General features: G+C 41.0%; 1 protein-coding gene across 5 annotated transcripts in view; it reads left to right on the forward strand.

Annotated features, from left to right (window-relative positions):
• The window catches only part of LOC122552872 (echinoderm microtubule-associated protein-like 6), a 525254-nt gene that overhangs the window by 350225 nt on the left and 160528 nt on the right, over positions 1 to 14501 (forward strand). For all 5 annotated transcript variants that reach the window (XM_043695963.1, XM_043695964.1, XM_043695965.1 and 2 more), the window contains exons 25-26: positions 1464 to 1640; positions 5111 to 5309. In XM_043695963.1, coding sequence (XP_043551898.1) covers positions 1464 to 1640; positions 5111 to 5309 — 376 coding nt within the window. The remainder of the gene's footprint in view (positions 1 to 1463; positions 1641 to 5110; positions 5310 to 14501) is intronic.

Raw genomic sequence — 14501 nt, forward strand, 5'->3', positions numbered from 1 at the left:
GGAGTCGGTTGGTTTATAGTAGATGTCCGTGTCGATTCGGTCACCTGAGATAGAAATGGAAAGGTCTAGGAAGGAGGGGGAGGAGTCTGAGACGGTCCAGGTGAATTTGAGGTCGGGGTGGAAGGTGTTTGTGAAGTGGATGAACTGTTCAACCTCCTCGTGGGAGCACGAGGCAGCGCCGATCCAGTCATCGATGTAGCGGAGGAAAAGGTGGGGGGTGGTGCCCACCTTTATTGGTTAGTGCATTGATCACAGGAGTTGGGAGGTCATGTTGAGGCTATACAGGACATTGGTTAGGCCACTGGTGGAATATTGTGTGCAATTCTGATCTCCCTGATATAGGAAAGATATTGTTAAACAACAAATGTTTCAGAAATAATTGACAAGGATGTTGCCGGGTTTGAACTATCGGGAGAGACTAATTAGGCTGGGGCTATTTCCCCTTGTGCGTCAGAGGCTTGAGTAGTGACCTTACAGATGTTTATAAAATCATGAGGGTCATGATTGGGTGAATAGCCAAGATGTTTTCCCTGGCATTGGAGACTCCAAAAGTAGAGGGCATAGGTTTAAGGTGAGAGAGGAAAGATTTAAAAGGGACCTAAATAGTAACTTTTTCTTGCAGAGGGTGGTGTGCGTATGGAATGAGCTGCCAGAGAAAGTGGTGAAGTCTGGTACAATTACAACATTTAAAAGGCATCTTGATGAGTATATGAATATGAAGCGTTTAGAGGGATATGGGCCAAATGCTGGCAAATGCAACTAGATTTATTTAGGATATCTGGTCAGCATGGAAGAGTTGGACCAAAGGATCTGTTTCCATGCTGTGCAGCTCTATGACTCTGAGTTATTGATTTTAAATCTGAGCTTGATACATTTTTGTGAAGCCAAAGTATTAAGGGATATGGACCAAAGGCATGGTTATGGGCCAAACAAAAATATTTGGAGAATGGCTGCAGATCACCCATCAGCTCAATAATGGTTACCACTGCTGCTTCACAGTGCCAAGGATCAGGGTTCAATTCCAGCCTTGGGCAACGGTGTGGAGTTTGTACAATCTCCCTGTGTCTGCTAGGGTTTCCTCTGGGTGCTCCGAATTCCCCCCACAGTGCATGTTAGGTGGATTGGCCATGCTAAATTGCCCATAGTGTCCAGGGATTTGCAGGCTAGGTGGGTTAGCCATGCAGAGTTACAGGGATAGAGTATAGGTGGTGGGTCTGGGTGGGATGCTCTTCGGAAGATTGGCATGGACTTGATGGGTCGAATAGCCTATTTGCATACTGTAGGGATTGTATGATCTATGATCTCCTAAATGGTGAAACAGATTCGGTTGGCTGAATGACCTACTCGTTTTCCTATATTTCTATGTTCCTATTTTGAGATAAATTATTCTGCTTAATAACGGTAAATCGTAACCGATTTGATCTGAAGGAAGTTCCAATTTATCTGTTTCATCTTTTATGCAGATAGAGAAGATAGATTGGGCTACTTGGTCATGCGTTTTAGGGCCAACATGTGAAGGAATCTGGCCTACACACAGTGATATCACAGATGTCAATGCAGCCTGTCTGACCAAAGACAAAAAACTCATTGTCACAGGAGATGACTTTGGCTTTATGAAACTCTTTTCTTATCCAGTAAAGGTAACGTGATTCATATAAGTAATATTTTGTTTAAATTTTAAAAAGTCCAGATGGTTAATCAGTACAACTTAATTTTAAATTTTCTGTCATAACAGGACAATATTGTATTTTTTGTGTGATTGCTGTCAAACATGCTTACTCAGTTAAGTTTGCAGCCACATAGGCTATTGATACTTCATTGTTTTAATATTCTACAAATGTTGTCATGTTGTGCAGGTAAAAAGCATGGATATTAGGTGTGGTCTCAAAAAATATTGCATGGAATTATTGGCAAGTTAAACTGAAATACATAGAGATATAAAATAATCCTCAATTTTTGGACAACAGTCCAGAAGAGTGGCTAATGTCTTCTTTGGAAAACTTGTATAATTATCATTTCAGGTAGTTCTGATCAGAAAATCACAAACCCTCAAACTTTCATTTTCTAACTAAATTTTTGGATGAAAATTAATGGCATGTTTTTAAAAAGGGTTTTTTTTTGTTCTAGGAGGTGCCCAACTCTGATATTTCTCCCTTCTATTCAATTCCAGTTTATTTTTAAATGTTAGAAGAACTAAAAAAAATTTCTTACGTATTAGCCAAGGACAGAGCAAAAACATTTAAAGTGGAATACGATGTATGAAACCTAGAACATGGAGTGTGGAACTTTATATGGGATCCACCCATTCATCCCCAACCTTTATACGAATATGAGATGGGCTACATGGATGCATTAACAGTTTGTGACAATGCCTAAAAGCAGAAATTCAAGGGGAAGCTATACTCTAAATATGAACTTATCTCTGCTCCTTTGGATGATGATATCCTGTGTATTTGTGCAATTTTGTGGTTCCAACTTTGAAACTAAAGCTTTTGTGTTTCTTCATCTTGTCTCTCAGTAGTGAATGTGTGAAAATTAGTTAGAGATAGAAATGCCGGGAAAGGCAGAACCTTGCATTAAAAATAAATAAACATAGATAGGACCTTGTACTTACCTTGACCTTGACCACTGGAGAATTGCAGGATGCTAAAATAGGAACACTGTGTTCACAAACATTTATAAGTTCCAGATCAAAGGAGAATATTTGCACAATTACAATGAAAATTAACAATACTTAGGAATGTTGCAATTCAGCTTCACTCCCAAAATTCTTCACTCATACTTGAATCAGAAGGCAGTTTCCACAGGCTGTTAGTTCTTTGACTGCTATGACCTGAAACCAAATCAATTTGTTTGTAAGCTGCAGTTAAAACATAGAAAATAAATTGCCTTGTTATCAACTTAATGAATATAGATTTCCTGGAGGATTTAAGCTATAGGGAGAAGCTGAATAGGCTAGGGCTATTTTCCCTGGAGCGTCAGAGGCTTAGGGATGACCTTATAGAGGTTTATAAAATCATGAGGGACATGGGTAGGATAAATAGACAAAAGTCTTTTCCCTGGGGTGGGGGACTCCAGAACTAGAGGGCATAGGTTCAGGGTGAGAAGGGAAAGATATAAAAGGGACCTAAGAGCATTTTTTTCCTGCAGAGGGTTGTGCGTGGATGGAATGAGCTGCCAAAGGAAGTAGTGGAGGTTGGTAGAATTGCAACATTTAAAAGGCATCTAATTGGGTATATGAGTAGGAAGTGTTTAGAGAAATATGGGCCAAGTGGTGGCAAATGGGACTACATTCGGTTAAGATATCTGGTCAGCATGGATAAGTTGGACCGAAGGGTCTGTTTCTGTGCTGTACATTTCTATGACTCTGTTATGCAGTGCTATCTTTTTCAGAAAAATGCCACAGTGTGAGATCGTGTTCACCCTACCAGTCAAATCTGCACAAATAAGTCACACAAAAGCAAAAATAAAAGCAACAGGACAATGCTAAATTTACATAAAAATATTAATTTTTAATCAACAAAATCTCTATTGTGTCCTTTTTATGAATCTTTAAGGTGAATCTTTAGTTAGACAATTGGTTTATCATGGCAGCAGGTGCCAAATTGAGGTGACAATAAAACATAATTCATGGCATAAAATAAAATATTGTAGAATCATAATTTCACCATTCATATAAGCACAATATTTTGCAAAATCCAGTTTTAATTTAATTTACAGAATTTATTTAATTTACAGAAAAAACAAAAGGTTCACGACTTTCTGCATTTGTGTTAAATTCCACGGATCATGTGTCATCGGTTTGTGTTCATTAACCTCTCAATCATTTACAGACTGTTTCTGGGTTTTATAAAGTAAAGAACTAGGCTCTCTCTTAGTCTTTGCCGACAAAGCTATACCCAAATGTTCCCATTTTGAAGAGATACGGAATTATAGCTACATTGCACAATTATGCATCTGGGTTCTGCTGATTTGATATACCCTTTACAACAATAACTTGTACTTATGTAGCAACTTTAGAGTAGAAAACATCCCAATGGACTACCTATAGGAATTATCACCCAAATTTAACCTTATCTGCATGAAGGAATATTGGAAAAGTGACTGAAAGCTTGACTAAGAGGTTTCAGGAGGAAATTCCTGAGTTTAGGGCCGAGACACAAAGGCACAGTCACTAATGTGAAATAAAGAAATCAGAGATTTGCAAGAGGCTAAAACTGGAGAATTGCACTTCATCGGACGCGGAAGCAAGCATCTTTCTTACAAGGCTGATGACATAATATAATTTGGATAGATTTCAATACTCAAAATACTTGTGGAGACAGCAGGCAAATTTACCTCCAGAAGTCCCCAAATCTCTTGGGAAAATCATTCACAGGACAACCAGAGAAATGCCACCCTCCTCACCTTGTAAACAACAGAATTGCCAAGAGGCCATATTTTGCCACAATTAGTCTATCAAAGCTAGAGGACATTGGTTTAAAGGTGAGAGGAGAAAGATTTAAAATGCACCCGAGGAGTAAGTTTTTCACAGAGAGTATAGTGCATATATGGAACGAGCTGCCAGAGGAAGTAGTAGAGGCAGGTACAATTACAATATTTAAAAGACTTTTGGACAGGTACGTTAATAGGAAAGGTTTAGAAGGACATTAGCAAAACACAGGCAAATGAGACTAGTTCAGTTTAGGAAATCTGATCCACCTGGATGAGTTGGGCCAAAGAATCTGTTTTCATGTTGTATGACTCAATGACTAGCACTTTGAGATATTACAATTTTTTAAAAACTTCATATGAGAACTGGTTATATAATTTTGAATTTTGGTAGTAGGGAAGGAGATTAGTATTGACAAGCACACAAAATATTTATCTAAAGAAAGCCAAAATGGATTAGTTTTTCTTTATTTTCTGTTATTTAGTGCAGTACAAATTATGGATAATTAATCCAGAAAAAAAACTTATTAAAATTATCAGCAAAAAGTAAAATATCAACAAAAATATCTAGTTGAGGTATAGTATACATGCTTCTGTATTGTCAAGGTTTACTAATACTAGGTATATAAAGTCATCATAACCAAAACCTGGTAGAAAATTGAACTAATTTTTATTCCAGGGCCGATATGCAAAGTTTAAGAAGTATGTGGGCCACAGTGCACATGTGACTAATGTGCGATGGGCACAAGACGACAGTTTGTTGCTGACGGTGGGTGGAGCTGACACCGCTTTGATGATCTGGAGTTGGGAAACTGATGGAAACAGGGACAACAACCCTGTGGACAGTGAAGAGTCTGATGACACTGATGAAGATGGAGGTAGATAGAAAATATATTCATAATTTGAGTATTTTCTTAACCAGTAAACAGCTATATTTCAAATACGTAACTATTTTCATCTTTGTAATAAATTGAAATTTTACAATTATCTCACAAATCCACCAGACAGCAACAATATATTACCCCCAGTGTCACAAAACTGCATTTTCTTAATACCCCCCACTAAATCACCCATTTGAAAGATTAAACAATAACAAGCACAGAGGCAGTACAGCAACAGCAAAAATAGGAAAAGATAAGCGGAGAAGGAGGAAGTGAAATTAAAATGGAATTGGAGGGGAAAAAACTGCATGCAGTTACTTTTCCAACAAATTAGTTTCAGACTTTTTAAATCAAGCATAATACTCAGTAGTTTTGTTGCCTCTCTCTGTCTGAGACAACAATTAACCCCAATGGAAGGGAGTATAGAAGGCACAGAGCACACTTTAACTTAACTAGTTCACTCTTTTATTCTCAAAAATATCAAATATCAAAATTATTCCCAAATGTAAATCACAAATAATTAAGGGAAACCACACTAGTCACCCTTCTGCTCATTTCCCAGGAATGGTCAGCTGGCCAGGGGAGGCTGGCCAGTGCCTTTGTTGTCTTTGCCCCAACTCCTGGCAAGGAGTTCCTTGAACATTGTTATTCTCTGGAGAGTTCCAGTCGTGCTCCATTTATGGATAATCTTTATCCAGTCTGCAATGAATTGTTGAATGAGAGAAGGTCCGCAGCTTCAAACTGTCACAAATCTTCATGCGTGTCATTTCAACGGAAGGATAGAGTTACACACAATTTCTCATTAGGTTCAGGCTTAAACAAAATTTTGGAGCCAGTGACTAAATCAGAAGGAACATTACTAATCGCCACATTATGCCCATTCAAAGCACACCATTTCCATCCGTTTTGGTATCCCCACATCTCCTCCAAACATGCGACCATTACTGTGACATTTGTTCAAACATGAAATATGCCCTGCTCACAATCAAACAACATTATCCCCTCCTGTTCTTAGAAAACATCAGTCACAGTATTCACTGCGGAAGGAGCTCCATTCAAAGGAAAATGATGATAATGATCCTCCACATTCTTGTTGATTCTTCTTCCTAGAAAACTAATATAGTTTATGCTCTTATTTGCAGTCAATCTGATTTTGTTCCAATGACAGAACCTGCACCCCTTGGGTTACTTCAGGCACATCTGGTACCTCTTGTACTCTCCCTGTTTTTCTCTTCGTCCATCTGGACTGAAAAGGAGTATGTCGATCTCTATCCTTCTTTTTCTGCTTTCTCCATTGGGAGATAATCAGTGTACAATTTGGTATTGGTCTGTTACATTGCATTTCTATGAGGGGGATCTCAATGGAATCCATTTCTTGTCCTACCTGTGGCTCGGGTTTCTCAACATCCTCCCCATCTTCCTGGTTGTCCCAGTGTTCTCAGCCACTTTCTCAAAACCAATCTAGCATGAGGTCTTCCCATTCTTCCATCCGGAAATTCCTTTGGCTGCAAAAAAATCCAACATAATGTGCTGATTATGATGATATTGTTTTCGTCTCCCCCAGAAGATTTCATTTGATTTGTATGACATCACCCACCCTTGCTAGGGGCTGTTAGAACCTTGTATAAAGAGGGCCTGGCTTTATCAATTACTTCATATGGTGCTGCAAATCTGGGGGCTAAAAAGAATGTTGTCTAGTGGATGGAGATCATTACTTGTTGACCCACCTATAACTCTACTAGCTTTGCCTTTGAATCAAAATGAGCTTTACTTTGTTGATTCCTTTTTCCCATGTTATTAGCTGCTCCGTGATTAGCTTTCTTTACCCTTTCAATTATCTGTTGAACCCACCTGTTCCTTGTTATGTTGTCAACTCTTGGTTCTGAGAGGTCCAACTCTAGCAAGGGCTCTAATGCCCTTATCTTTCATCCTGTCATCAATGTGTAATGGGTAAATCCAATAGAGAAAGACCCAGTGCTTCTTATTATCATCAGGACATGAGGAAACACTGTCAATCAAGTGGTCATATACTGTTACATCATCTTAGCCAACATATTCTTCAAAGTTCGATTCATTCTTTCTACTATCCCACTGGAGCAAATAGAATATGTGGAACTCTTGTTTTATCCCTGGTAATGTCATGACATTCTGCATTACTTGCGCTGTAGAATGCAATCCTTAATCTGATTCAGTACTCCTTGGTAAACCCCAACATGTAAAGACTTTATCTAACAGGATCTTGACCATACTTTTAGCAGTATCGGTTCAAGTAGAGAATACCTCTACCCATTTGGTGAAGGTATCCACCGTCACTAGGGTATGCTTATATCCTCCTGTAGTTGGGGGTAGTGGACCCACAAAGTCTATCTGCAAGTTTGTCCAAGTCTTTCAACTGGCCCAGTACGTCTTAAAGCTCATTTCTTAACATTCCTATCCGGGTTATGTTGTGCACATATCAAGCAATTCTTGACATAATGCACCATGACTCCCTTCATGTGTGGCCACCAACACACTTCCTTAAGTCTTTCCAGGCTTTCTTTGCTCCTTAGTGCCTGCGAATGTTATGAAAGCAGTGTATCAGTTGGTTCCTTTCCTTCTACAAAGTTCCCACTGCATAGAACAATTACATCTCTTACATGAAGTCCCTTTTGTTCATCACAACCCAATTTCTCTTCCTTTAGAAATGTTTGTAATTCAGTATCCCTCCTCTGTTCTCCTGTTAAGTCTGTGGGGGTCTTTCCTTTCTCTTTCTGTGCTCCTATTTCGTCACTCTGCAACTGCCACTCTTTGCTATTACCCCATGTTTAGCCAATTAATTGGCGGCACGTGGCACAGTGGTTGACACTGATGCCTCACAGCACCAGAGACCTGGGTTCAATTCCCGCCTCAGGCAACTGTCTGTGTGGAGTTTGCACATTTTCCCCATGTCTGCGTGGGTTTCCTCCGGGTGCTCCGGTTTCCTCCCACAGTCCAAAACAAAATGTGCAGGTTAGGTGAATTGCCCATAGTGTTAGGTGAAGGGGTAAATGTAGGGGAATGGGTCTGGGTGGGTTGCTTTTCGGAGGGTCGGTGTGGACTTGTTGGGCCGAAGGGCCTGTTTCCACACTGTAAGTAATCTAATCTAATTTTAATTTGCCTTTGTTTTCCTCTGGTGATAACTTGGTATCAGCTTTTTCTTTGATCACTCCATATTCTTTCCCCTTTGCCTTTTATACCTTATACCTTAGCAATGGGACAGACAGTAGGGCTTTCCCATCTGCTGATACAAACCCTTTCACCTCCCATAAGAGTAGATATTCCATCAGGCTGTTGTACACATGAGTATTGTCTGAGCAGATAATAGATCCTGAGGGATATATCACTGGGTGTCTCACTATGTATGCCACTGCTGCCAACTTAGCTGCTTGAGCACTTATGGTCTTTGGCAGTTTCAGGACTATACTATCCATTTCCTGTCATTATTATTCTCTACGTACAAACCACCTTTTGTCTTTCTTTCCCCAGTGTGTAAATATGAATGGATTGACCAAAATCCTTTGTTAATGTCTAATACTGTAAAACATTGTGCTAACTCGCTTTGGTTAGTCATAGTTTCAAGGCTAGTAGCCACTGTAAGGGCTGCCATAGGCATGACTTTATTTAATTCCCTTAGGTCAGTGGTTAATTGCCAGCTCCCTTCTGGCTTTTCAACTGGCCAAATTGGAGAATTATTAGTCCTGGCAACAGGTCACAATATTCCCTGAGTTACTAAACTCTGGATTACTTTCTCCTTCTACTATTTGAGGAACTCTTATTGTTTCTATATCTCCTTGGACACAAATTTCCCTCCTGTTTGATTTTAGCAAAAGCATTTTGATTCTGTATGGACTGGATTGTTGGATCCCAGGTCATATCTACATTTCTCCCACTGTGCAAACTCATTTCCAGTATTGACCAACAGGTATTTCAGCAATAGAATGTTCCTTGCTCCTCCCTGATATCTGCCAGTTCATCAGTTTAGCAGGTCAAAGCAAAATCCTTACCATGTAATCACTTGTCAAAATAGGTTTCTGCTGCTAGGTAGTCGTAGTAGGACCACACAGTGCTATAAGAGTACAGATCCAATCTATACACTTAAAGGACTAGTTACCTATTCTACTTGTAAATGTCCCGTAAATCCAATTAGAATAATTTCTGCCTTTGTTTTTCAGGTATGTTGGTGTAAAGTGAATGTGTTTAGGGTGGTTCAGGATCCCCCTATGTCCCAAAGAAAAGTGATAGCGTGGCCTCCAACCCTACAGTCCACCAAGGGTGTTCCTGTTCCATCCCTCTTGGCATCATACATCTAATTTGGAGGTGCCTGAAATTGTCATTATGAGCTGGGGTACAATCTGCTCATTACCTCCATTGGTAGTATATTATTTTGTGGCACAGGCTGGGGTCCCTCTAGTGGCAAGCTTTAAGTCTGCATTTAATTTGTCCCTCCCTTCCAAGGGGTTGAACAATCTCGAGCGTAGTGTCCACTCCTTCACATGATGTGTCCGCTGCCGGCGGTTCCCCTTCACCGCCCTGACATAACCCATCATTTGGTATGGTAGGGATGGGTCTCCCAGCTCAGACCTTTTCCCTTCGTTTTCCAGGGTATCTAGCATTGTTAGCCAGTGCCATTCTCGTCATATTGGTCTTATTTGGATTTCTCCTTGCCTTATCCCATGCTGTTGTCATCCATCTTACTTTCCATGCTTCTATGTGTGTGGTCTCTGTTGGGTCACAAGCCTTTTCTAAATCCTCCATACCATGTGATACAAAGATCTTTCAGTCTTATAGATTCTGGTGATCTAAATATTCCAAAACACTGACCAGATTTGGGAATCAAATGCTGTTGGGTGTTACCCCTTTCTCTGCCTACACTTACTTAATAATGCCACAGGATCATCTCTAATAGCTCCAATAGCTGTTAAAATAGCTTCCTTTAACTGAGTGCAGGTTCCCTGTCCATTAGCTCTTTCTCTTATTAGGGCCAAAACAACATTCGGATGCAGGCAGATTAATACTAATTTCTTCTCATCATCTAATCCATGTATCAGTCTCTTGATGTTTGGTTTTGTGAACAGCTCCAGGGGATTATCCCCAAGCTGACACGTGCCTACAAATTTGGCAATGTTAGTCAATTCTGAGGGTCCAAAGAGAGTGAAATAGTTAATAGTCCGAGCATTTCCTGCCTCAGGTACGATTTGTCACTACAGAAGCCATTGGAACAGACAGGGCTGGGCCTTTCTGTTTTCTCTCACAAGGGGATGGGGTCATCCCATTCCTCACTGTACCCTAGCAGCTCTGTCTCCCCAGTCTACGACTCCACTTCCTTCCCCTTCCTCTTCAGAGATTGGATGTGCAAAGGCACGTGTTATGCTTCGCTGAGTTGTGATGTAGCTCCATAACCTCTCTATTTCTCTCACTTTGTGTGGTTCCCCCTTAGTACTACAATTCTCCTGAACTGTTTTATGTACTACATTCATAGCAATCTTCAAATCATTCATTGCTTTTTCAATGCCTCTTCTCTTGTTCAGATGCCTTCTCATATTTATTTTCCTCTCTCTCTAATTTTTCAAACTGTATCTTATATTGTTTCATGCGGGTGAAATAATTCTCAGCTTTTTCTGTAAGTCTGTTCATCTCCTTTCAAAGGTCATCTATCTGGCTTCAGCATTTCCTATTGGTTTTCTGCCCAGTCCTCCAGCAGATAACTGACTGCTACAGTCTTCTGCAACTCTTTAAACTTCCCACCCCTCATGCTATCCTTAACTAAGTTCCAAAGGGTGTTACTGTGGGCCTCGCATCCAGTACCGTCTTTGTGGTAAATTTGCTGTATTTTGGACACTTCTTGGCCCCGTACAAGGGGAGGGGAAATGAGAAAACTGGAGAAATCTGAGTTCATCCCTTGTGTTTGGAGGGTTCCTAGGCGGAAGATGAGGCACTCTTCCTCCAACCGTCGTGTTCCTATGGTCTGGCGATGGAAGAGTCCAAGGACCTGCATGTCCTTGGTGGAGTGGGAGGGGGAGTTGAAGTGTTGAGCCACGGGGTGGTTGGGTTGGTTGGTCCGGGTGTCCCAGAGGTGTTCTCCAGTTTCCTCATTTCCCCTCCCCCCACCTTGTCTCAGTCAAATCCCTCGAACTCAGCACCGCCTTCCTAACTTGCAATCTTCTTCCTGACCTCTCCGCCTCCACCCCACTCCAGCCTATCATCCTCACCTTGACCTCCTTCCACCTATCGCATTTCCAACTCCCCACCCCCAAGTCCCTCCTCCCTCCTCCCTACCTTTTATCTTAGCCTGCTGGACACAGTTTCCTCATTCCTGAAGAAGGGCTTATGCCCCGAAACGTCGATTCTCCTGTTCCTTGGATGCTGACTGACCTGCTGCGCTTTTCCAGCAACACATTTTCAGCCATAATTGATGAGGACTCAAACTTGTGTGCCCGGCACATGACCCTTGATGGTGGAACTAATTCTGGTTCTTCTTCACCCAGCACTGGCCTTTTGCATTGTCATTGTTGCTAACTTCAACAAGTTCAAATTGCAGCATCAATGGCATGTAGCAAATTGCTTTTGACCAGCATCTGACCACTCAGTAATTCCAATGTAGTTGCGTTTTTCAAACATTTTTATCAGTGTAATGTTGTGGTGTCCAGAAAACATGGATTCTGCACTTTTAGCCACTAAACTGACTCTTACTCTGTCCATCCTGAGCATTGTTTCAGCTATTTTCTAGGAGCTGTTCACATGTAAACAGGGACAAGTGATAGCTGGCAATGCAGATTAGGTTGGATGTCACCAGTACATGGTACTGCCTATCACTAGGTACCTGCCTATTCACTGCATGTTCCCTACTATCACACTACCCTGACAGTCTATTTCAACCCATCCCCCAAAAGGGAGACCCACCATATTGAACTTCATCCAGAACTGTTCTCCCTGCCTTGGAACCTGAATTACACCTTGATGATGCCCATCTTGTTGTTTTATCATCTCCCAATGGAGGCCACGGTGTTGGTCAGAGTTAATAATGCTCCTTCTTACAGTCCGAATTTCACCCATTGAACTTGTGATCTCCCCAACATTGTCATAATCTTCATTACTGTAAATCCCTCTGCTTCTGTCCTTGACTCCCCTACTCCTTGTCATTTAATCCCGCTGTGCCTATAGACACTCTTTGAACTCTCCTGAAAGATCAACAAATGGACATTGAGGACTCTATTCTCTCCAGACCTCTGACAGAAGAGATCCTAGACATGATTGTCCAGATCCCTGATTGGTGTATTTTCAAATCCCCTGCATCCTCTGGCAGCTCATTCCATACACGTACCACCTTCTGTGTAAAAAAGATCCCCCTTAGGCCTCTTTTATATCTTTTCCCTCTCACCCTAAACCTATGCCCTCTAGTTCTGAACTCCCCCACTCCAGGGAAAAGACTTTGTCTATTTACTCTATCCATGCCCCTCATTCTTCACATCCAGGTCCTCTGGTTTACCTCTTTATCTCTGGTCACTTACTTGTAGTTGCAGCTACAATTTGATCTGTGGCATTTTCCTTCTGAGTTCCCTTTTAGGACTCATTCTTACATACTCCACACAAATACCATGGATTTCCATTGTAACTTATGGTATTCTGAATAAATTTGTCCCACTTTATCACAGTGGAAGAATTTCAGCCTTCAATTTTCACCTTCATCCTCAGTACTTTACTTTTTGATCTTAGGAAAAGATGTTGGGCCATTCCTAGCCATTTGTGATGCATTCAGCATCACACTTTCTATCCTTTTCAAATTTGTGATGAAAGGGAAAAAACATGTTAGGTTGTGGATTAGCTCATAATCATCTACTTCTGCATAATCATTACTTCTACCAACTGAACAATTGCAACTCTATAGTCCTCCACATGGGTTCTTATTATGGAAGGTAATGAGTTTTTAAAAGAAGAATCTCTCTTCATACATAGTTTCAGCTGCTCATGCTCTTATCAATCTGTCAGAATTACTTTCCTTGGCTCTGAAATTCAGCATTGGTGTACTTGGCTGTTTGCTTAAACTTCAAAACCATCCCCTAAATGCCTCGGGCACTAACACTTATGCAGCCAATATGTCATAGAAACCTCCCCTGAGAGAAAAGGGTAAATTTCCTGTGCTTTACCTATCACCTTACTCTACATGGGCAACGTCCAAGTTCTCTTTAACAAATTCATTTGATTCACCTCCTCCTCAAAATATACAACGAATGCCTCCACATCTTTTTCTTCAAATTCTGCCGTGTAACTATTCCCCTACTGTGTTTTAGATTATGAGTCAGCTTCTAAGTCAGCATCTGATGTCTTTTTTTTGGACAGGCATCATTTTAAGCTGATATTCATGTTTTATCCCTTTTTCTCTTGTCTCTCTTTCAGAGTCATAGAGTCTTAGAGATGTACTGCATGGAAACAGAACCTTCAGTCCAACCAGTCCATGCCGACCAGATATCCCAACCCAATCTAGTCCCACCTGCCAGCACCTGGCCCATATCCCTCCAAACCTTTCCTATTCATATACCCATCCAAATGCCTCTTAAATGTTGCAATTGTACCAGCCTCCACCACTTCCTATGGCAGCTCATTCCATACACGTACCACCCTCTGCGTGAAAAAGTTACCCTGTAGGTCTCTTTTATATCTTTCCCCCTCTCACTCTAAACCTATGCGCTCCAAGTCTGGACTCCCCAACCCCAGGGAAAAGACTTTGCCTATTTACCCTATCCATGCCCCTCAACTTTATAAACCTCTATAAGGTCACCCTTTAGCCTCTGACGCTCCAGGGAAAACAGCCCCAGCATGTTCAGCCTCTCCCTATAGCTCAAATCCTCCAACCCTGGCAACATCCTTGTAAATCTTTTCTGAACCCTTTCAAGTTTCACAACATCTTTCCGATAGGAAGGAGACCAGAATTGCACGCAACANNNNCAATACTCTGACCAATAAAAGAAAGCATACCAAATGCCGTCTTCACTATCCTATCTACCTGCAACTCCAAATTTCAAAGAGCTATGAGCACTCCAAGGTCGCTTTGTTCAGCAACACTCCCTAGGATCTTACCATTAAGTGTATAAGTCCTGCTAAGATTTGCTTTCCCAAAATGCAGCACCTCGCATTTATCTGAATTAAACTCCATCTGCCACTGCTCAGCCCATT

This window comes from Chiloscyllium plagiosum, chromosome 9 (genome assembly GCF_004010195.1).
Source record: "Chiloscyllium plagiosum isolate BGI_BamShark_2017 chromosome 9, ASM401019v2, whole genome shotgun sequence".
In the NCBI taxonomy this organism is placed as follows: domain Eukaryota; kingdom Metazoa; phylum Chordata; class Chondrichthyes; order Orectolobiformes; family Hemiscylliidae; genus Chiloscyllium; species Chiloscyllium plagiosum.